This window comes from Terrapene carolina, unplaced genomic scaffold (genome assembly GCF_002925995.2).
Source record: "Terrapene carolina triunguis isolate 2854851 unplaced genomic scaffold, T_m_triunguis-2.0 Scaffold66, whole genome shotgun sequence".
Classification (NCBI taxonomy): domain Eukaryota; kingdom Metazoa; phylum Chordata; order Testudines; family Emydidae; genus Terrapene; species Terrapene triunguis.
Genome location: NW_020664417.1, coordinates 21,723,971 through 21,748,307, shown reverse-complemented (window position 1 = coordinate 21,748,307; position 24,337 = coordinate 21,723,971). Strand labels below are relative to the sequence as shown.

General features: G+C 37.7%; 1 protein-coding gene across 1 annotated transcript in view; it reads left to right on the top strand.

Annotated features, from left to right (window-relative positions):
• LRBA (LPS responsive beige-like anchor protein) overlaps window positions 1-24,337 on the top strand; it is a 558,096-nt gene that overhangs the window by 110,199 nt on the left and 423,560 nt on the right. Inside the window, exons 23-30 of the mRNA XM_024207579.3 lie at window positions 4,263-5,297; window positions 6,318-6,493; window positions 7,861-8,014; window positions 8,404-8,584; window positions 10,287-10,414; window positions 11,985-12,092; window positions 13,501-13,672; window positions 14,437-14,884. Coding sequence (XP_024063347.2) covers window positions 4,263-5,297; window positions 6,318-6,493; window positions 7,861-8,014; window positions 8,404-8,584; window positions 10,287-10,414; window positions 11,985-12,092; window positions 13,501-13,672; window positions 14,437-14,884 — 2,402 coding nt within the window. The remainder of the gene's footprint in view (window positions 1-4,262; window positions 5,298-6,317; window positions 6,494-7,860; window positions 8,015-8,403; window positions 8,585-10,286; window positions 10,415-11,984; window positions 12,093-13,500; window positions 13,673-14,436; window positions 14,885-24,337) is intronic.

The window sequence follows — 24,337 nt, the reverse complement described above, 5'->3', positions numbered from 1 at the left end:
TACAAACCACTCAGGAGAGCCCTTTGACAAGCAGCATCCATGGTGGGTGGGGAACGCTGTGCATATATTCATTGCATATATTCTAATCACTGCATTTGGGGAAAAGGGATGTCATGGTCAAAGTCGCAGGAAAAGATTTTTGGATGTAGAAAGTTAGACTGAAAAGGGCAGGGAGGGCCCCTCTGCTGGGCTGTATTTCTTCAGCTCAGGGCTTTTTGTCCTGTCAACACTGGTTCTCCACTTGTTAGGTAACTCCCTTCTCTTCATGTGTCAGTATATTTATGCTGTATTTTTCACTCCATACATCTGAAGAAGTGGGTTTTTTACCCATGGAAGCTTATGCCCAAATAAATCTGTTAGTCTTTAAGGTGCCACCGAACTCCTCATTGTTTTTGTGGATACAGACTAACACAGCTACCCCTCTGATACTCCAGAATCGTAGCATATCTCTCTCTCTCTCTCTCTCTCTCTCTCTCTCTCTCTCTCTGACGGGGCAGTCAGTGTCTTTCTGCTCTGGCTGGTCCAGCAGTCAGAAAGGTTTCCACTCACTCTAGAAAACTGACCCTTTTAAGGTCCTCTATATCCCTTCAGCTTCTCAGGGTATGTCTACGCTATGGACACTATACTGATATAGCTATTTTGGTAAAGCCCAATACTGTAGATGCACTATAACTGAGAGCAGTTTTTCCACCACTTCCCCAAATGACATTAGCTACATTGACATAGCTGTGTCTTCAGTTGGAGTTTTGTCAGCCTTGTCTATATGTTGGAAGTGAGGTTTTTTTTGTACCCCTGACCAACATCATAATGCCAATGTAATTTCTGAGTGTAGACCAAGCCTCTTCCTCTTTGTTTGTAAAACCCTGCTTTGTCACTTCTCTCTCTGTTTCCTCCTTTTCACTCATTTAAAACTTAGCTGTGTGGAGAAAAGCTGGAGGAGAAACTGGTTTCACCTAGAATGTAGACGTTTTGTTCTGTTCTGGTAAGATCTATTCTGGTGGTGATGATTTTTAATGACCATCCTGTTCAGAGACAGACTCTCAGGCACCACTCCATCTGCGTAGCACAAGCAGAATGAGACAAAAGAACAGTGCAGATCATCATAAGGGTTTAAACATACAATTCCTAATCCAAAACAGAATTCATAAATTGTATGTAGATACATTCCCCAAATCACCAGAATAGCCAACATACAAATTTAACTTCTATTTAAATGAAGATTTTTATTAGTCAATAGTGACTGATATTTGCCATTCAGAATAACTTTGTCTTATAAGTCATTTGCATTTTGATAGTAAACATAAGAGAAAATTAGTTTAGACTATAGTTTTTCCCTCTGTAAGAAGCTTGGTGGGGATATGGCAAAATGTGTTCTTTTGAGGAAGGTTGTGTGGAGGTATTAATGTATATAGTACCTTTGTCCCTTTTCTCTGACTGATTCATGAAGTGGGATTGGTATTGGCAGGTATTGGTGCCTCCAGTCAAAGTTGATTTGTTTCTTGCTTGGAATGGAGAGTTTCCAGGCCTCAGCTGTTAGGAGGGAGGAAAAACAGGTCAATAAAGCTCTGAGTAAAAATAGTAACATATACTGGAATTATGAACAGTTTATTGATGAGGTTAGCAGCATAGGAACTAGTTTACAATTAACCTTGCTATGGACAGCAGTACTGTTGCTGGCTGGCTGGCCAACCAGTTACCCATGCCACCTCCCTCCACTCCACAAAAATGCATATATATTGTGTGTGTGGGGGGGGTGGTGGTGGTGGTGAGGGGGCGTGGAACCTAGACTAAATCTTCACACACAGCTAAAATGCCTCTTTTACATGTTAGTCATCTTAATCTTTTTGCATGCTGCATGCTAATCTTCTTGTCTGGCAATTAGTGAATGTTGAATGTCAAATTAAGTTAAAATTAATGGCAGAGGAGAATGTTGTAGTTATTAGCTTACAAGTGTCTTTAACTAGTAGTGCATAGATGTGGTTTCCAAATGGCTATGGATTAACCATCAAATGATTGTGAAGATTAATGACTGGCCTTTTAGCTCGCTAATTTAGAACAATTTCTGGTAATTAATTGTGAATTATCAGCTTTACAGTTGCAGATGCTTTAAGAAAAATAAAAAAATGACTGAAGACAGGTGAATTTAAGTTTTTTCAGCTGGCATTTAGCTTTCATATTGTTACAAGTTTACATGAGCTAGTATTTATATCTTAAAGTTAAGTTAGCTCTGTGCTATTCGCATTTAAAAAAGAATCTGGTGGCTTCTATTCGAGTATACATTTTGTTAATTGTTGCCTTCATTAATCCTAACCCTGGCTTTTTAATGTTATGTTTTACAACACTCACAGTCTGCTTTGTGAGAAGCGTTTAATAAATTCAGTGTCATGGAATATTTGTTTAGAAAAAAGTTGTTCTTGCCTTTCACATTTAACGGGATTGTGCCATATGTAGAGTCCATGTTAATTAAGCTAATTTGCAAATTAAAGTAGCAAAAACACAAATTTAGGTAGGCTTGCTACAATGTTGGTCTTTGCAAAGCAGCATTTTATATTTTTTTAATATACAAAGAAAACCCTTAATTTGAAACGGTGCTTTGTAAAGTCCCACATTGTAGTGAGCTTGCTTAAATTTGTGTTTTTGTTACTTTAATTTGCAAATTTATTAAAAAAATTTAATCTTGATTTGAAATTTTTATGATAGAAACAAGGCTGCTTGAATTGCATCCATTTATTTTTAAAAAGCCTTCTTTACCCTCCCTGTTACTGTATGTGTATGCTTTCTAGCTTACTTTAACAGTATTATTCGCCTTGCATTTTTCTGTGTCTTGGGTCTGTGTATGTCACCATATTATATCTGGATTTATTTTCCCATAGGATTACATGACCAGCATCTAAAGATGGCAATTGTCTGTATTGACCTTCCTTCCCCCACTTTTTGCAGCACACAATAGCAATCTGGAAAGCAATTTCATTAGTTTAATTTCCAAAATACTTTAGCAAATCACTTTATATTGGCTTCCAAAACCATCGTCTCTTTCTTGTTTTGGATAAGAAAACCACAACTGCTAAACTGTACTGCATTATTTTTACTATAGAGAATATTTTAAAAATATCACCCTTAATGAGGTAACGAATAACATGCAGCTGCTGTGCAGTGCCTCTGTAAGTCAAACAGCTCAGTACTTGTAGTGTCCCTATTTCTCGACAACCTTAGATAGGTGAAGAAATGTACAGTACTTAAGCTTATTCTTACTGATTTTGTAACTGATGTGCATCAAACACATACAAATTAACACTTGACTTCAGTACAGAACACATGTATTAATAGGGTTGTCAACTGTCTAATTGCACAAACCCAAACACTTTTGCCCCGCCCCCTTCTGCAAGGCCCTGCCCCCTTCGAGGCCCCGCCCCTCTACTCACTCCAGTCCCCCTCCCTCCATCGCTCGCTATCCCCCACCCTCCCTCCCTTTCATCTAAAAATTTAAGAAGCCGATTTTGTATTACAAATTATTTACTCAAACCACAACCTCCCACAATATCTGTGTACCATTTTGGAGTCAGAGGTATGAAAGAACATCTTAAATTACTGTCATGAATTTTTTAGATGTTCTTTCATTTTAGGATTATTTTTTTAGAAGTTGTGGATTTTTCCTTGGGGGGCACTGGATCCAAGTTTTAACCTGAAATGAAGTTTTACAGCAGAATTAAACTCTTAAAATAGGAATTGGTAATGGAAATTAGATATTAATAAGTGTTGAAAAGTGATGGAGAGGCTAAAGACGTGAGGTAAAAAATCCATAAGAAAGAGAGACAATAAGAAAGAGTTTAAGTATATTAGGAACAAAAGAAATCCTAGCACTGGAATCGGCCCATTACTAGATGGAGATGGTAAAATTATTAATGCTGGAGAAAAGAAAGAAGTGTTCAATAAATATTTCTGGTCTGTATTTGCAAAGAAATAAGATGATGTATCATATAAGGACGATGTAATCGTATCATATAGTCCATTAGTAACTAAGGAGGATGTTAAACAACAAGTACTAGGGATGAAATTTTTTAAATAAGCATCCAAGAGTCCTTACAGAGCTGCTTTTTTAACTTGTACATTATGGTGGGGTGGTAGCGGCAGCACAGTTAAGGTTGAATTGCAGCCTTGCAGTTTGGATACTACTGTTGATCAGTTGCCTCTGAATCTACTTTGTAGAAGAACCAGTCTTCTAATTTTGAGTTCTAATATTCTTGATAATCCTTTGTTTTTAGGTAACGTTTGAAATGCATAAAGAGAGCCTTTCCCAAATGTACCGGAATTACCAAAGGAAAGGCGGTGAAGGAAGTGGAACAGTTCCTTCCACCCCTGTTAGAACTATCTCAGGAGTTAGCAGAGAAGCTGAATTCGCAAGGAGGCAACAGCAGGTGGAGGTGAAAGAAGCTGCTGCTTCTGCATATGTTGGGGCTGATAGCGTGGAGCACAGTGCTCAGAAAAATGAGATAAAAGCCTCATCTGAAAGAGAGCTACAAAGTCATTCACCATCTAATGAAGGGAAGAAAGCTGAGGGAGAAAATGGTCAGAGATCACCTGACTTAAACAGAGCAGCTTGCTTAGAATTTCCTTCACAGACAGAAGCAGTAAAACCAGGGGATTCAGAAATCACTTCTGGAATTGCTGAAGCAATTGCAGATTCTCTGAGTAAAGAATTTGTGGAAGAAACAGCAGCTACTGATGGGGCTTCTCTAACTGCACGAACTGTTTTAGAAGGGGAGACACCTGAAAGCCCAGAAATGCTGGAAGAATTTTCACCAGAGGTGGAAGATGACTTTGTTGATTTAAAAGAGGAAAGCAATCTGCCTTTACCTTCAGAAGAGTTGGTACTAAAACCCAGTGAAGAGAATAGCTCACCTGAAAGTGAAAGCCAAATAACAATAGCAACGAAAGAGGAAACTGTTGTTGAGGAGGAACCTGAGTCCATACTTTTAGAATCCAAAAGTGCTGAAATCTTGAATGAGGCAAGAGAAGAATTGGCTTCCTTGTCAGAAACAGTGACCGCTGAAGTCCAAGAGGAGACAAGTCAACTAAATTCAGAAGTGAGTGAGAAGTTAGAGGAATTAAAAACTGATGGCAGTGAAACCAAAGCAACTGGAGAAGATGCAAACACACATACTTCAGAAGCTTCTGTGGCCTCAGAGAAAAAAATTGCCAAGCTTGATGTTTCCAGTGTTGCATCAGACACACAGAGACTGGAACTAAAACCCAGCACAAGCCTGGAAGCAAGTCAGCCTCTTAGACCCCTACCTGAGGTAACTTTTATATACCTCCCTTATGCCAAATTAAAACTGTACCTAAAAAAATAGGTCAGACTGATTAGTTTGATATTTATAAGAAAAACAAAACTCTTTTCCAACAGTACAGTTTGAGAAATTAGTGAAATTCTGTACATTTCATAGGATTTTTGTAGGCTCCTGAAGAAGCACTTTGCTGACCTCAGGAGTCAAATAGCTAAAACGTTAATCGATTTGTCATCTGTAGTCTCTAAATTGAAGAATAAAAAGTAGCATTGTGGATTCTGAGGTTTCACCTTGAATTCCCTCTATTTTTCCACTGAACTTCCTTCTTATTTCCTCCATCCCCTTAAGCCCTTCTATCTCTCTCAATCCTCAGAGATCTCTTGTAGTTACAATCCATCAGTCAGAAAAGAGCTGGCCTGAATTCCCTTCAGAATCTAATGAAAGTTGTAGAAGCCATTTTTTAGCTAACTGCTACTAATGTACATCAGTTGAGAACTCATTCATTATCACTTAAAGTATCAACATAAGGATGTGTTTTTAGTAAATTTTAACTCAGAATTGGGCTTATGTTTTTGCCCTTACTGCAATGCTTACTGCAATGCTCCTTCAGACTTCTGCTTCCAGTTCAGTGATACTGATCATCGTTAAACATTGATGTAGCTGAGTAATTCCCTCCTGCAGAGACACCTGCCAGTCGATGTCCTTCATCCTACAACATTCTTCCTCAAAGGAGGGAGATCACTGTCAGCAGCAACATATTCTCCCCATGTGGTAAGGTCTAGTTGCTGCTTATTTTTGCCTAGACTGGCAGAGATGGTGGTGCAGTTGTATTGTAGTTTGTAGGTTTGGTATAATCCATCAGTAGTGGCCCTGCAATTGTATTGGTTTAATTCTTAAATGTATGTGCATTTGTAAGTTTATGTAATGTCTAAGCTTACAGACCTATTAAATCCAAAGTGAAACTTTTTCAGTAAACACTGCTGAAATTGAATTTTTGTTACTTTGGAACCTGCCTATATTTTATGCAAACAGATATCAAGGCAGGAAGATTCATCAGGACAAGACTTGGCTGCTGCATCTGATGGGCAGAGAAGAGATTCCAGGTCGACTATGTTTCGTATTCCTGAATTTAAGTGGTCCCAGATGCATCAACGTTTGCTCACAGATTTACTCTTTTCAATAGAAACAGATATACAGATGTGGAGAAGGTAAATCTGTGCTTTGTAGGAAATCATATTTGCTAGCATTGCACTGTAACAGAAATCTAAGATGTTATTGAAATCTAATGTCACTGGTTAAATTGTTTATATTTGTTTATATATTTCAAATCTATTATTAAAGAATGAATTAGTTATTTTGGGGTCTATAGCAGGGTCTTCTCAGAATTATTGATTACCAGTCTTCAGGAATGTTTAAAGATGTGTGTATTGGTTGAAGGGTTACATATACATTCTGGATTAAATGTTGGCCCCATTAAAGTCAATGGGAGTTTTGCTATTTACTTCAATGGAACCATGGTCCCACTCTCTGAATAGACATCTAGCAATATGCATCATCTTAAGAGCATTCACAATGTGAAAGCCAGAAATATATTATTTCTTTAAAGATTAAAGAAATTAAAATTAAAACCGGCCAGTGCTTTGACATAAGCAAACAGGTTCTGCTCTGTACTTCAGTATGTTTCTATGGAGCTGAAGAAATTATGTTGTCCTACATGTGTTAAAAACAAAATATTGTAACCAAAATCTGCAAAATATCAATCAGTTGTAGCAATGAAGGAAAAATTGGGGCTAGTTGTGCCACTGGTATTTCAGTGTGTTTATAGTGCTATTTTTTATCAGTATGAGATAATGAAGGTAAAAATTGATTCTGACTACCACGTAGCTATGCTAGCCTGCTAAGAAGATATGAATGACCTATTTTAAAAAAGGAAAAACATAAACAAGTTACAGGTGCATAAAATTTACCTTGAGATTTAGATGAAACTTTTGTTTGCCTTTAGAACTGAAGTTTTAAGACATGACCAAAGTATGTATTTAGTACAGCACCAGGTTTACTCAAGATACTGTGGATAATTTAGGACTGTGTTGAAAATCTATTTTCTGTGTTTTAACAGTAATTAGGTTTTTGTGGTATTGTATTAATTTCTTTGCTTTAACATTGTAATGTGGTGGACTTGGTTAATATTAACTTTGTTCTTCCAAAGCCTTGAGTTCAAATCTAGTTAATATCCCCAGAGAAACTTTATTTTATTGATTTATACAGTGCTTTTTGCTGTACCAGATGATCACAGACTAGTCTATAATGAATAATTATCCACATGACTATTCACAACACACTTGGACCCAGTTACTAGGGTATGCTCTGGAGAGGATTAGGAGTGTAAAGGAAGGGCAATTTGAGGTCAAGATTTAGGTTCTGTTGATTGAGCCTTGTGAGGATGCTTACATGATGTTTTTGGCTGCATTGATATCACTTTATTTGCATTTGAAGGAACTTAATAAACTTGCTAAAAACACAATAAAATAGACTTCTATTCTGAATGCTTTCCCACCCTCTTACTTTTTTTGGACAGCCATTCTACAAAGACTGTGATGGACTTTGTGAACAGCAGTGACAATGTCATCTTTGTACACAACACAATTCACCTCATCTCTCAAGTTATGGACAACATGATCATGGCTTGCGGTGGTATATTGCCATTGCTTTCTGCTGCTACATCTGCTACAGTAAGAAATTCATTTTCTATTGCAAAAGTGATTACTTGTGGGAGTGGGCGGGCCTTTCTTCATCTAGTACATAAATAGGAATATCTGTCCTCTTGAGAGAGCATGGATCTATATGGGCTGTTCCCTTAGGAGGAATTTAGGCTCCTGCTGTCATTACCTGAAGAGGGGGAAGAGCCATCTAGGGCTTGGGGCCCCAGTGTAGCCTGGAATATGATGTGGTTATTCTGTCTGCATTCTTCAAGCTGAAGAATTTAACTGGAAGTATGACTAATTATTTTGGCAATGAGCAATAATGGACTTTTTGCAAACCTGTTTTCTTCATGGAATTTTTAGTTATAAGAATGATCTTTTCTATAGAAATACATGTTTTCAACTTTTCCCTCTCATAGCATGAATTAGAGAATATAGAGCCAACTCAAGGACTTTCAATAGAAGCTTCGGTAACATTTCTCCAGAGATTAATCAGCCTTGTGGATGTGTTAATTTTTGCAAGCTCTCTTGGCTTCACTGAAATTGAGTCTGAGAAAAATATGTCATCTGGAGGAATTCTGAGACAATGCCTTCGACTGGGTAAGCAAGTAAAAGTGCTTAATGAAGGAAAATGGATTTCTTCAAAATAACGTTAACTACCATTTAACTTTGTTTTTATATATTTAAGGAGAATAGTTTTAGATGTTTATCATACTTCACTTAACCAAATATGTCTCATTTTTTGGCTATTAGATTTGAAGTTTTCTTACCTTTCAGTGACTTTTTTCGTATGTTGTGTTTATTTACTTGAAGTTTGCCCTATAATAGACTTCTCCTTCCTACTCAAATAATACATACAAGCCTTTATTATTCTGTATTTAAGTAAAATTGCTATAAATGTGATTAAGTATTGGTAGGCACAGTGAGCTGAAATCCATATTTGGTGCATATTTTCATTTTGTCTATAGAGACATCTGTGTATTGAAAATGCACCCCAAATAATTGGGATTAAAAATACTAGGTTTCAGGACAATGTCATCTTTAGCATATATAATGAAAATTCATCTTTAGATAAAATTCTGAGGGGAAGGAAGCTTTAAGGAGGGTTAACATTTTGTTAAAAATGATTCGGGAGATGGCGTAGACTGAGATAACTAGAAATGCAAATTTAAAATGAGTGTAATTCAAACTATTGCATCATTGTATACTAGCCCTGGTGCATCCAGTATTATACATAGAGTCCTGTGCTGATACAAAATTTGCATCCGCATCCGATCTATGATGTGCAATCATGGTTCGTGGATATAAAGCGGATATCCGCAGATTTTCAGGGCTCTAATTATACAGTATTTGTATAGAGTTGAATTGAACAGGAACAGTCTGAATACCCTGATCAGCCAGATGCCCTGATTGCCCCTGAGAGGCATCACCAGACCTGCTCTTAAGCCCAGCAGCAGTACAGGGTCAGTGGCTGCTCAAGGTTTATGCCCTCAGCAATGATCACTCCTGTGCCTGCCTTCTTTCCTGCCTTGTTTCTGTCCTGCTCCTGCTTTCCTCCTTTGCCTGCTTCCTGACTCCGGCTCTGACCCTTGGCTTTACTGCAGGTTCCTGACTCTGGCTCCAACTGCTAAGCACGATGACTGCCATTGCCCTGACTACTAGGCCTGACTGTCCATGCCGTAGTTCGTGACAGTCAGCTTGTCCTTTTCCAAACAATTAAATCATGAGACAAGTGCAACAGGGCAAACCGAGAAGTAAATTATTAGATCTGTGTACTTCCTTTTTTGAAAATAGTGAGAAGATAAAACAAAAAAATCAGTTAAAAAAAGACTAGAGGAGGAATAGGCTTAGTCTGAGAGCAACTGAGCAACAAAGTAGTAAATACTAGTTTTTGTCCTTTTTGTATGTCACACTAATGTATCATTTTTTTTTCTTCAGTGTTAGTATGCAAAAGAAATTTAGCTCATTTGTGTATCCAGTTGTGCTAATGAAAATGTTTCAAAGAGAAAATCAGAATGTGAGGACTCAGCAATGCTAACAAATCCTCTTGGATGTATAAATATTTATGTGAAATATGAATTCTAATAATTATTAATTACTCTGATTTTTACTCTGATTTATGTATCTCTTAAGCTTTGTTTTTGGGCAACTTAAAAAGTAGAAAATATTTTTCTCTTATTTGTTTACTTAATCTTTTAATTTTTAATGTAAACTCAAGCATGTTGTATTCCTTGCAGTGATGCACCAATAATATAAAATTATTATTTCCCATTATAACACATAACGTATCCTTTCCTTTAAGTGTGTGCAGTGGCAGTAAGAAATTGTTTGGAGTGCCAGCAGCATGCACAAATGAAACCTATTGGAGAAACTGTAAGGAGTCAGAAAACAATGCAGAGCCTAATAGGAACAGGGAAGTCTGCAGCAAAGGCAAGTATATGACACCGTTAAGTAAGGCAAACATTAATACTGCAATTAATGTGTATCAATGGCTAAGTCCCTATGTTTTTTGTTCCATTAACATGTAGCAGAAAATAAATGTAGGATCAAATAATGTGAATATTAAATCTTAAAGTAATTGTTCCAAACTGTAAGTATAATATTTAAATATATAAACATTGGAATCTTCCCCAATTGAAAAAAGTCTGAATCTGTCTTACTTTCCCAGGTTCCCCTATCCGTATTTCTTTTAATATGGAATCTGTATTGATCACTGTGCCCTATGTACCATAAGTTTGATGTGTGTTGATGAATAGTCTTCAGGAGAGTCATGTTTATAGAATCTTAGGACTGGACGGAACCTCAAGAGGTCATCTAGTCCAGTCCCCTGCACTCATGGCAGGACTAAGTATTATCTAGACCATTCCTGACAAGTGATTGTCTAACCTGCTCTTAAAAATCTCCAATGATGGAGATTCCACAACCTCCCTAAGCAATTTATTCCAGTGCTTAACCACCCTGATAGTTAGGAAGTTTTTCCTAATGTTCAACCTAAACCTCCCTTGCTGCAATTTAAGCCCATTTCTTCTTGTCCTATCCTCAGAGGTTAAGAACAATAATTCTTCTCCCTCCTCGTTGTAACAATCTTTTGTGTACTCAAAAATTATTATCATATCCCCTCTGTCTTCTCTTTTCCAGGCTAAACAAACCCAATTTTTTCAATCTTCCCTCATAGTTCATGTTTTCTAGACCTTTAATCATTTTTGTTGCTCTTCTCTGGACTTTCTCCAATTTGTCCACATCTTTCCTAAATGTGGTGCCGAGAACTGGACACAATACTCCAGTTGAGGCCTAATCAGTGCGGAATAGAGAGGAAAAATTACTTCTTGTGTCTTGCTTACAACACTCCTGCTTATACATCCCAGAATGATGTTTGCTTTTTTTTCAACAGTGTTACACTGTTGACTCATATTTAGCTTGTGATCCACTATGACCTCCAGATTCCTTTCCGCAGTACTCCTTCCTAGGCAGTCATTTCCCATTTTGTATGTGTGCAACTGATTGTTCCTTCCTAAATGGAGTACTTTGCATTTGTTCTTATTGAATTTCATCCTATTTAGTTCAGACCATTTCTCCAGTTTGTCCAGATCATTTTGAATTTTAATCCTATCCTCCAAAGCACTTGCAACCTCTCCCAGCTTGGTATCGTCCGCAAACTTTATAAGTGTAATCTCTATGCCATTATCTAAATCATTGATGAAGATATTGAATAGACCCAGAACTGATCCCTGCGGGACCCCACTTGTTATGCCCTTCCAGCATGACTGTGAACCACTGATAACTACTCTCTGGGAACAGTTTTCCAACCAGTTTTGCATCTACCTTATAGTAGCTCCATCTAGGTTACATTTCCCTAGTTTGTATGTTGTTCTTACATTGGTTTTGTTTCTTTAAAATAAAAGCTATGAAACTGGTATTGTAGTACTACATATCCTACAGTTTGTGTTTCCTGGGGTGGTACTTCTATAAACAAGTGACAGAATTGGTTTCTCTTGAATAGAGTCCAGTTGACATTGTGACTGGTGGAATTTCTCCAATACGAGACCTTGACAGACTTCTGCAGGATATGGATATTAACCGGCTTCGAGCAGTAGTGTTCAGAGATATAGTGAGTTGTGAAAAACCTTATAGTTGTTTTGTTGCTAAGTTTTTCTTTGTATTTTTCTGAATGCTGCGCTGCTGCTACATGCGAGGCAGCTGCCTATTGTTCTGTTATCTAATGGGGTTCATAAATGACTCATGAAACTCTGTGGCCTGTCTGGGAGAAATACAGAACAAGATTTTGAGGTCAGATGGAGGGGCATGTGCACATGTATGTGCGGTACAATCTCTGTCCCCGTGGGGCATGAACTTGTTGAAATCTTCAGGAGTATGAATTTCTGGAATTCTGCTTTCTTTATAAATGTGGTGTTCACTTACATTAGTGTGTAGGTGTGAGTGCATATATATATATATATATATATATATACACACACACACACACACATGCTATGTGTACATGTGCGTGCACACAGGCAAATACGTTAACACACATGCATTTCTTGTAAAGTGTTACTGGAAACTAAAAATAAAAACAAGTCTCATTTCTTTTTAAAATTGGGCACAATCGAATCTGTATTTCTGTAATGACAATAGGGCTTTAAATTACAAAGCCATATTCACTTCTGCTGCAGCTCCAGTTGTGGAGTTAAACTGGGATATTTGGCGAGTTTCAAAACTTGGAAATAATTCATAAACATTTTCCTCCTTTGCTAAATAAACACAACTTGGCTGCAGTTTACAGTAAGTGGCATTAATATCTTTGAGACAATATCTTTTCCTGGACCAACTTCTGTTGGCGGAACGTCTGGAATTGCAGAAGAGCTGTGTGTAGCTCGAAAGCTTCTCTCTTCCACCAGCAAGTTGGTCCAGTAAAAGATTACCTCACTCAACTTGTATGTCTCATATCCTGGGATCAACATGGCTACAACATAGCAAATACTAATAGCTTTGTAAATATGTGAGAAAGTGCTGTGTGTGTGTGTGTGTGTGTCTAATATATATTTGGTATAGTAATTTGATATTATCAGCTTGAGCATTTATGCAATATTAGGTCTAGTCAACCTGAGGCTTAAACATTCATAGAAAAAAACAGAGATTTGGTCACAATTGTATTTCCCCCAATTTTATAAACTGGGTGAATAGTGACTAGAAAACATTGTTCTTCCAGTGCTACACGCTAGTTTAGATAATAAAATATCAAGTAAGATGCAACTTTGTCAAAATTTAGGAAACCTAAACTAGAGCAATAGATACTTTGAGATGGTTTATATCCTTGGTCTAAGCATGATTAATTAATGGATTGATTCTGCAACAGTGGTTTGTAGGTATAAATTCTTGTAAGTCAATTTCGTCCATGAGGTTTCAGTATAACATTTGTTTACTCACTTCTATTTCTGGTAGACGATGGGCTACCATATGAAGGGAATATCCCACTGTTTAAATTGTAATGGAAAAATAAATGTTGTTCTTCACAGGAGGATAGTAAACAGGCTCAGTTCTTGGCCTTGGCTGTAGTATATTTTATCTCAGTCCTTATGGTGTCAAAATACAGAGACATACTGGAACCCCAGAATGAACGGAGGCAACCTCATCATAGCCAGTCATTCAAGGGAACAGAGAATGGAAGTAGTGAGGCAACATCTACAGGTTAGTGACACAAGTGGGTACATGATTACACATCACATGTCACTTATTATGACTTACAGTGCTTTATAGGACTATATAGAATTCTACTTATGGACGTACATAAATATATGTATTATAACCACTTTGAATTTACAAACTTTTGAATGTGCCATTTAATTTGTTTTATCTGACAGCACTGAGAAAAACCTAGCTTGCAAATTGCTGATGCTATCTATTTGTTGTTGTTACCTCTGTAGAGTCTAGGAGCCATAGTCAAGAACCAGGACCCATTGTATGAGGTCCTGTTTAGTGCATGATTAGTCGCATTGAAGCACATAAGTAATAGTGATCATTAACTTAAGTTAAGCATGTGTATAAGTGTTTACAGAGTCAAGACCTCACTTACTTTGTTTAAATTGTAGTAGTGTGTTCTTTCTTTCTATTCTTCCAAAAAGCAATTAATCTGATTTTTTTCATCTTTTACTGTTGAGTCTGACTCCAACTTCTTTTCATTGTCTTAAATTTTATTCTCGTGGACAGTTTTCGAGGACTTGTCAGAAACTTGTAGAAGTGATTTTTTTTCCTGTGAAATGAATTTTCAGTGTAAACGTATGAACAAACTAGAAACAAACCTGAAGATAAATACAACATTCTTTAAGTATATATAAAATATTTTAGCAGTGTCTTTATCACCTCTTGATAGATCTTAGAAGTAATATGGTTGATGTTGTTCTGTTAACAATGAACTTGAAATAATTTTCCCTTCTTTATTTGGGGGTAACAAGATGTAGAAAACCCATCTGCTACTACTGGTGCTTCAACTCCAGTATCAACAGAAGATTCTGAAAGTTCAGCACCTGTACGAAGAAGAGACTCAGGCATTGGAGAGGAATCAACTTCAGGTCAAGCAAACAATTCAGATGCTGTTGCTGAAGCAGGACCTCAGAGTGCCAGTTCAGGTCCAGATGCTATCAGTGAAGTATTATGCACACTTTCTTTAGAAGTCAATAAACCTCAGGAAAACAGGAGTGAGGCAGGAAATGAGTTGACTGAAAAGACTGTATCCTCTGTACCATCTGCAAAAAATGTCAACGTAAAGGACATTCTCAGAAGCTTAGTTAGCACCCCAGCAGATGGTGCCACAGTGGATCCTACCCTTCTGCCACCAACCTTCCTTGGAACTCTTGGTGATACTGCTGCTGAGCAGCATGTGCAATTCCGTTCCTTTGACAGGTAATATATTTTCTTTATATTTTGTATAAAGAGCACCATTTTGTATTCTTTGCTTAAATGTATAATGGAAGTTCAGAAAAGTTCCGCTGCATAGCAATTTGACACATTCCTGGTTATATATCTAGTGAACAACCTGCATAATCTCACGTTGTAGTAATATAATTAAATTAAGACCTAGATTTTGAAAGGTATTTAGGTGTTGCTCCACTCAGCATTGGAACGTCTAACTAGTCTAAGAGCTGGTCTACACTGAAAACATACATTGTCATAGCTGCATCTCTCAGGGGTGTGAAAAATCTACAGCCTGAGCCACATAGCTAGGCTGTCCTGCCCCCTGGTGTAGACAGGGTAGATCAATGGCAAAATTCTTCCATTGACCTACCTACTGCCTCTTGGGGGGTGGATTAATTACAGCAATGGGAGAACCCCTCCTATCACTATAGTGAGTATCTATGCTGAAGTGCTACAGTCATTGTAGCATTTTAAGTGTGGACATAGCCTAAGTCTCATTTTCAAAAGTCAACCTAAATACCTTTTAAAAATCTGGGCCTAATTAACTGATAAGTATTTTATTATTTTATTTGTGTGACTATGGCTGTGACATTGCCATTACCTGAGACGTGTGTTAAAACTGCAGCAAAATGAGGTATTCAGCATGTAGCTGTTGGAGTGTGATCTACAAAGCTTTGGTGTAGTTCTGGACTTTGGAAACCCTGTGCAAACACATAATGAGGGAAATTGAACAATATAACTGACAGCATATTAAATTACTTCAAAAAGTGTCAGACAGGTGAAAGTTGTCTTCAGGCCCATGAGTTACAACTGTCATTAACAAGGATAGTCAGTTTTTTTCACTAATAGCACTGGTTGAGATTGTTTGGATTCTCCATTATTGCAAAACCAGATACGATTAGGTAGTCTGAATATAAATTGTGTTGGTAGATATTAAAAATGAAAATAAGATGGAATACTTGCTAGATTTGTTGGCTAAAGGTGTAAAACAAAAATCACTTGGAACTAAAATTAAATATTGAATCATCTGAACTTGAAAGGATCAGCTATTAGCAAAAACTGGGGCTACTTAACTTATTTTATGTTTGTCAGATTATAGAATTCCTAAAACACTCCAAAACATTGGAGGCCTCTCGTGCATGTTCTTCACTGACATAGCAATAATAAATTATCTGAGTGAGGTATGCCTGCAATAATTTAAGAAGTGATGATTTTGTATAAACCAACAAGGATGGTAAATTTGATATTTTCATTATAGACCCTGTCAAGTCAAATTTTTGAAAACTTTTCAAATATAATGTTCACACTTTAAATAGAATGTCCTGATAGGTTATTTTAAACTGAATAGTTTTAAAGGGGGTTTTCGTGCTTCTGTTGGAAAGGGTTAAAGTGTTGCCAAAAAATTGGCTTAAGCCTATTCCTTCTCCCCTTTCTCCTTTTACGCTCGCCTGATTGCTGCCTGCTCACTTGCAGTTTCAACCCTGCTGCAGAGTCTGCAGAAAGAGCATGGACCACCAACAAAACAACGCTGGAAAGTTCAGTCTGTACTCTATACCAGTGTTTCTCAATGACGTGTCCATGGACCAGCGCTGGTAACTGATATCTCTGACACAGTTTAGGAAGACAGCAAGCCGGTCCTTGGTATCAAAAAGATTGAGAAACACTGCTCTATACTAAAAGAAAATGTGTTCATTAATGGTGGAATGCTTACTCACCTAATGATTGCTGGCCTGCCTATCTTTTATTCTGTGGGGCAAATCCCCCTCTCAGAGTAACACCCTTACCCTTCATCCACACTTTCACTCACTTGAAATGAAAGTACAGCAGTCCCTTGCTTTTCTCCAAGGTTATTGTTCTCCATACCTTACTGTTCACAGCCTTGTTTGGTCGGTGACTCGTAAAATGGTTTAAAAAAACACACATCCTGTGAGACACCAGTCCTCTATGGCTGCAAAGAATTAGGGGCTTTAGGTCACAGCAAGAACCCTGCATGGTATTTGGTTGCCAGAGGGGCTGTTGTTGGAGGAATAGATGGTACTAGGGATGGTGATTCTTGGCTTGGTGTCGAGAGCTGTTGATATAATGGAGAGTGGGAAGTGCTGGTGTGAAACGGAGGACTGATTGGTGCTGGATCTCATATGTGCCAATTAACTTAGTGATGTGCTGTTTCAAGAGGCTATAGAACTGACTTAGCAGCCTCTGGAAGCTGTGCATTTTAGTAGCAAGACAACAGGAGGGCCAAAGAATTGCTGAGATTTGAGGGAGGTGATAGCAAGGGTAACATAAGAACAGGAGGAGGGGAGCAAGTTGCTCCTTTTCCTGCCCTAGTTTCCAGTGAGTCTTAATGTGTCCAGGATTTTGTTCCCTTTTCCCCCCTCTGCTGTTGCCAGACAACCCACCAGATGTCCCCTGATGACCCCCAGGATCATCATGCTGCACTAGTTGAAGTGCTGTTCTGTTCCATTGATACATGTACTGGGTCTTGATGAAGTCTTTCCTTCTCTGAAAGCAATACCAAATTGATAGTTATCTTGCGATACATTGTAAAACTCTAATGCTCTTGTTTTCATTAAATGCTCTAACCTCTTGTTTTCATTAAATTTTTCTGTTATGTTGTCTGGGTGGAAAATTTCTTCTGCTAAATTCCTTGTGGTTATGCTGAACCATTCTTTCTTTAACTTTGGCTTTTTCCCTGCACATGACAGGTCTTGCAGATTCTGGTCTACTTATCCAAATTATAAATTGGCCAAATCAGTTGAATACACCCTGCATCAAGAAAGTGGAGATATCTAACATAGGATAAGAGCGTGTTAAGGAGAGGGTTTTCTTTGATGACAGTTTTAGCCCACGTTTTTAACATTTAACTGAAACCAAGCTCAAAGAAAATTATCTTGCCATGACTATATTCATTTTTTCTATCTTGCAAATGGGTTTTACAGCATGCCCAGAATGAAAATTGGTTTGTGCTATTTTAGATCAGGTAAGGGAGACTGAATTACATGTAAGGGAGCTCTTGGGGAATAAGTTCTGTTGGTTTCAAGGGGCTGCCTACCTTTACTTATCTCAGTTGTGGCAGTACAGCATAGGTGAGAAATAGTGTCTGAGATAGGGATGACCCAGATCCATTATGGGTAAAAATTGCCACTTGGAACTCCTCCTAGCAGTCAATGAGCAAATAAGTGCAATTCCTGGGTCACTGGAGTCATGTGCTCAGGGTGAGGTACTTCTGCCCACTAGTTTCATGACTGGAAGAAAGTGATAACACAATTTAATCTGTCTCTTTCTTAATTTGAAAACTTTTCAAAGTCTGGACCTTATTTTTGTAGGTTGCCTAGCAGAATGAGCACCTGATTGTAACTGGAGCTCTTGGATGATACCATAATCTGAATATTTAATAATTAGCTCTAAGAAATAAAACTGAACAAAAAAATCTGTTTGACAGTAAATTCAGTTAATGTCAAATTGCTTATACGCTAATACATTATCATACAGCTCAGTGAGCAGACCTAACGAGTTATTTATTTCCATAAAAACAAAACATAACCAACCCAAAATACCTTGGTTAAAAACTCTCACAAACTGATAAAAGCAAGGGAATAACCAATTAAAGCAGTGTTTCTCAAACTTCCCTTCTCTTCAGGAAAACAAAACCAACTGTACCCTGCCATGTGGTGTTAAAGGTTTACACACCTCAATTTACATCTTGTGTGGCTCTTCACATCCACTTTGGAAAACATTTGCTGTAGGTCTTCATTATATATTTCCTTGCCTTTCCTACATGCTTTGTGCAGTGACACAGATAACAAAGCAGACATATAAATAATCATTGTCATTTGAATTAGCACCTATTGTTTGAGGCTTTTGTGTAAAATCAGCAGAAGTCTCTGAAGTGGGTACATTGTTCATATTTTGAAGGTTTTACTCACAACCATAACAGCTAGAGGGTATTTTAAATGAAAATGGTAGCTGCTCAATACTCATAATTGAACTTTAAGATGCTCTTAAAACAGGGCATATGTTCCTTTTTCCCCCCTAAAAGCAAGTGGCTAACTCGTGTGACATTTCACACAGTGTTAGTTTTTATGCCCTTGAATTTTCTGGATTTTTTTTTTCTGTATGCATTTTAATAGGTGGTGTTTAAACTTGGGCTCTAGCTGAATTTTTTTACTGGGCAGTCTTATTTTTCATTGTTGACTGATATCTCTTGAAAAAATGGTCCATTGGCACAAAAATTGGTAGAGGGCTGGTGCCGTGGGGTGGGTGGGTGGGTGTGTGTGTGTGAGAGCGATGTTGGATTTAGGGTCATTTTTAGCTGTTGCCAACAAACCTGATTATTTGGAAAAGTGTTGGGCACATGCAAGCTTGATTGATTGATATACTGGGGATGGACCAGACACGTACAACCTTCTCAGTTAGGAGCTATGCTCTTGTTAGATTTTATCCAACAGAGAAGGGTTTGTGCACAGCTGCTGACAAATAAAATATTTTACATCAGCCGCTGTACTTCTATCCCCTGCAGGTCTGTGCCCTCTATCTTGTACAACTGACATCCAATCAAGTATTTAAAAAAAAAAAGAAAGAAAATCAATACACAAACTTTTCTGTGAAGCAGTTAGGGTGGTTACATGCACACACGTCTGAGACAAACCCCAAAAAGCAAGACAATGGAGAGATAAGCCACCTAACAAGACATACCCTCTACTCCTCCACCCACAAGCACACACCTTTACATTTCCACAATACCACACTCTGTAACCTTAACACTGCCACTTTCTCCTCAAGGAGATGAGCCTTCTTTAACCATTATTTTGCCCAGACCCCTTCATTAAATGACTTTGACCTAATAAAACTAACTACTGCACTAAAACCTACAAGTGTTAGTGTTGGCGGAGGGAGAGAGAGGGAATATTCCAGTAATAGGGTGTGTGCAGAAGAAAGAAAGGGTGGCTGAGTTAAGGTTGTGATGTAGGGTCTATGTGTAGTAGAGGTTCTGGTGGTGGCAAGTTGTGTGCTGTTGAATGGAAGAGCAGAAGGTGTGTACAATTAGGTGCCACAACTTTTTCATTTCCTTGCTTTTGTAGATTTGCGTCAGATGTGTTGTGTGCATAGTGACGCTGACTGCTTCACAATGACATTTCTGGGGTGTTGATTTCCTATGCTTTTTTTATGCTTAATTGAGGGGGGTGCTGGTGTGAGGAAGAGGTCAGGAGCCAGTGGAGGGTTGAAATGTAGCTGCTGATATAGCATATTTTATCCATCAGCAGCTGCACATAAGCCCTTGTGTCAGCATCTGTGTACTGCTAGGTTGTGTAACTTTTCATTTCCTTTTGTGGTGTCAGGTAGACAAAAGTGCATAATGTATAAGTGAAAGCTTTACCCATGTCAATCTAGTAGTGACGTGCACAATCTCACATCTAGGGTAAATCTGTTCATTTGTAATGTGACACATAGGTAACTAGCTCATAAATCAAGAGTTTTAAAAATCAGTTTTTAATGTAGTAAATAATACGAGATAAAGTATGTAATTTCTACATTAAAAATGTGGAAAGGAGAAAATCAGCAGTTTCGCAAACACTTGAGGATAACTATTTAGTGCAAAACTATTTTAAAAAGTAAGTTTTGGCTCTGAAATGATATCCACGTCTACTGGGATTTTTCTGGTTGGGGTGGGTGGAATAGGTTATGACCTTTTTACAGGAAGCTTGTAGCAGAGTTAGAAGGAATAGCTTTTATCTCTGAGGGATCACCAAAATACTAACAGTACAGTGGGAAACTTTGGAAGGGCAGATTTCAGGATGCTCTACGCAACTTACTGGGTCTGGTTTGCATTTAATGTATTGTCTGGTGGCAAACACAAAGCTTGGTAAGTTAACATTGGTTTTTTTTTTTTTTTTTTTTTTTTTGAGACACCTTGTTAAAAGTTGTTCCCATGTAGCAGTTTACCAGCGGAGTATCTCTGGGAATTTCAAAGCATCTCTCTGATCCTGCATTTATCTCAGGAATGCTGTGTCAGAAATCAAAACTCTCCTCATATCTTAAGGATTATCAACTTCCCAGCCATAGCTGGAGAGTATACAGTAACAGCTATGTGAGTGAAACCTTGCTGAAAGGCTGCCAGGTTGCAGGCTTTTGCAAACAACAAGGTGTGTGTGTTCATTCCCATGCCAAAAATCTTCCTCTTATCTTATGTGAAGATCCAATATGGTGATTATTGGGTGCCAGGGGTTTATCTTGATAAAGTTCAAGGCCTGAGCTGACTTTTTGACTAGATCCACAAAGACAGTGAATTAACACAGTCCAATTGCAATATGTCCTGAGACTGTGTTTTTTGTAGACAAGAAAACGTTACTAGTGTCTCAAGAAAAGACGACTGATGGAAAAATAAAAGCAACACTTCTTTTCAGAGTAAAAAAAACCAAAAAACAAACTGATGAATTCTCTCTCTTGACTAGTCTAATAACCTATTACTTGCCACTTTTACTATGTGACTCTCTCCTGACTCCTGATACTCTTTGTGGACAAATTCAGTGATCATGGAGTTCGGGGAAGCAGACATTGAGGTTATAAGAGAAACAGATGCTTAAATCATAGCTCTACAGTGTGGCACTTAAATCTGAGGCTAAGCTTTAACTCGCAAAACAGATATTTTTATAAGCTTGTTTACTTCTTGGAATGTCGCACATGTAAGCTGCTTAGTTTGGGTCAGTCTGTTTGTGCATTTCCCACTGTCATGTGTTCCCTTTTTCAGTGGCTGTATTTTAGATAATGAGTTTTATGGATTTAACATAATTTATGTACAAATAAATACATGTAAATATCTCCTGGTAAGGTTTGAAAAGGTTGGAAAAGGTTTAGCTGTAAGACTAAATCTGCTAGTTGGAAGTAGGGACAAAAGATGATCATAGGAGAGCTCTACCAACAAAGGCTAGGAGTAGTTCCCTAGTTAGGAGCTCATCCCTCTTGCCACTCAACTCCTGGCCTAAGAGTGTAGGTTTTCTACCAGTGTGCTGGCAGTGGCTCCTGTGTGAGGGCTCCATCTTTTGTATCATCCCCAGCTAGTTCTGTCAAACATATGTGAAACTCCACTCCATTTAGCATCTGTCCATGTGAAGGAGACTTTTGTCTTTTCTCCCTCCTCCAGAGTCTTCTGGATGCTGTGAAAATGCTCAGATCCATGGCGATGAGTGCAGGCTGGCTGGAGGATGGGATTGCACTGTTTCTCTCCTTCAGCCTCCAATATTCAGGATAATTTTTTCTTGGGACTAGCTCCAGTATTTGTCTCTGATCATAGCGTTCCTGAGTAGTAGCATGAAATTGACGTGGCTTTGGTTTTTTATTGCAACTTACAGGATTTCTTATAGAGCTGGACAATGTGATGTAATTATTTACAAACTGAAAACTTAAATTCTGCCATAGAAAAAAATTGATGGATCATGGCAGGTTCTCTCTCAACCCATACTCTTTCTTTCCCCTTTCCTCCCGACTGTAGTCTTTTGCCCATCTGATCCCTGATGGGGCTGTGAGCAGCTCTCATTTTTTACCTTTCTCCCAGGGTGTGCACAGAGAGAGAGAGAGAAAGGGGACTATCTTCTATTGATAACAGAGCCAGTAAGGTGACAATGTGGGTATGTCTACACTGCAGTAAAACACCTGCCCATGTCAGGTGACTTAGGCTTGTGAGGCTCAGGCTGTGGGGCTCTAAAATTGCAGTGTAGACATTTGTGCTCGGGCTGGAGCCTGGGGTCTGGGACCTCAGGACCTTCTGTTTCTTTAGGAGAACAAACAGGCTGCTTCATTGGTATTCCTATCCAATGTGAAAAGTGAGACACTAGAAATCAAATCCTAGTAAATTTCCACATGCCAGTGGGAGTTAAAATTAATGTATTGATTTCTAAATTATTAAGAAGCCATCAGGTAGGCTTGATTCACATTTTTTTACTTTGAGTCAAGCCCAAGCAACCTATGCAACTTACAATACATTTTTAAAATTAAGTGTAAGCGTATCACTTTACTAATAAATAAGCAGGGGAAAAGGTACTTAGAATTTTTTTTATATTTATAGATATTTTGCATCTTATCAAAACAAACAAAAATAAGCATTCTAAAAATTGAGGAATAGATGCCTGTTTAAAGAATTTGGCTGAATGGATTATTATTCTGTAAGCCTTTTGTCTCTGATGGAAGCCACTGCTCAGTTTGGTGATCTGTGCTCGTTCAGCAGTGAATAATTGTCTGCAACACGAAGCCTTCCTACACTTCAGCATAATTGGGACTAATAACACACTGACCTTCTGGGTAAGATGTATTTACGGCGGCTGGTCTACACTGTATCTGACCTACGTTTATCAATTCTTGTGCTATAAATTCTTGCTTTAAACATTAAAGATTTGTTTTTCTTCTTTAATTTAAAACCACCTGAAGTAGTCATGTTAATGAGACAATCTACTGAAGACCTTTTAATGTTTACAGATGTGTTGAGGCAGAGCTTTGCTCAGAAAATGTGTGAGAATATTTTGTTTATGATATTTTTCTAATTTATATTAACTTTCCCATATCTGAAGCAGTTAGTATTATAATTTGCAAATGTTAGGTGATGAAGAAATATAGAATTAAATGAGGTGGCTGAATGATTTAGATATTAAAGGAATAAAATGAATTGATGGGCAATCTTACATGTGATCAAGGTACTCAAGATGATGGTCATCTTTGAACCTAGGACATGAATTTGGTGTGTGAAAATAACCCAACTTTCCTTATAAACATGATAAAATGTAAAATAGGAACTATGGAGGCTTATAAATATGTTATTTCTGTAGATCCAAGAGTTTCTCCCTTTTAAAAACATAATTCATCAGTCAATTAATTTACTAAATGAAAGGAAAACATCTTGTTTTTGTGGTAACCTACTTAAAGACAAAGCAGGTGCTCCTCAACTTTTAGTGGGCTAGAAGGTGTTTTTGAATATTTGGATATTTCTTAAGATTATTTTGTTTAACGTTAGACTAATATGATGCATATTCCATCGTTTCTACATAATTTCTATTTTATATAGACATTTATCTTAAAATAATGGGTTTTCTAGTGGCTCATGAATTGGTCTGTCAGTTGGCACTTCTTTAACTCCAAGTATTTTAGCAGTGAAATAACCCTTTTTTTGAGACCAACACCGGAACCATTTGTGCTAGTTATGGAGCTGTTAAACAAGTAACATATATTTCTTTATTTGAAAGTTGTTATATTTCTAATTCGCTACTGAGGATGAGAAAATATCAATATCACTTTCTAAGGAACTGTATTAGAATTTATCACAGTATCATAAAGTTTAAACAGAGGACTTTAAGGTACTGGATCTATGATTCAAATGTACTCTTGTGCATCCCAGCTAATAGAAAGCAAACAAATCTACTTATAATAAACATGCCTTGGTAACATGCCTTCAAG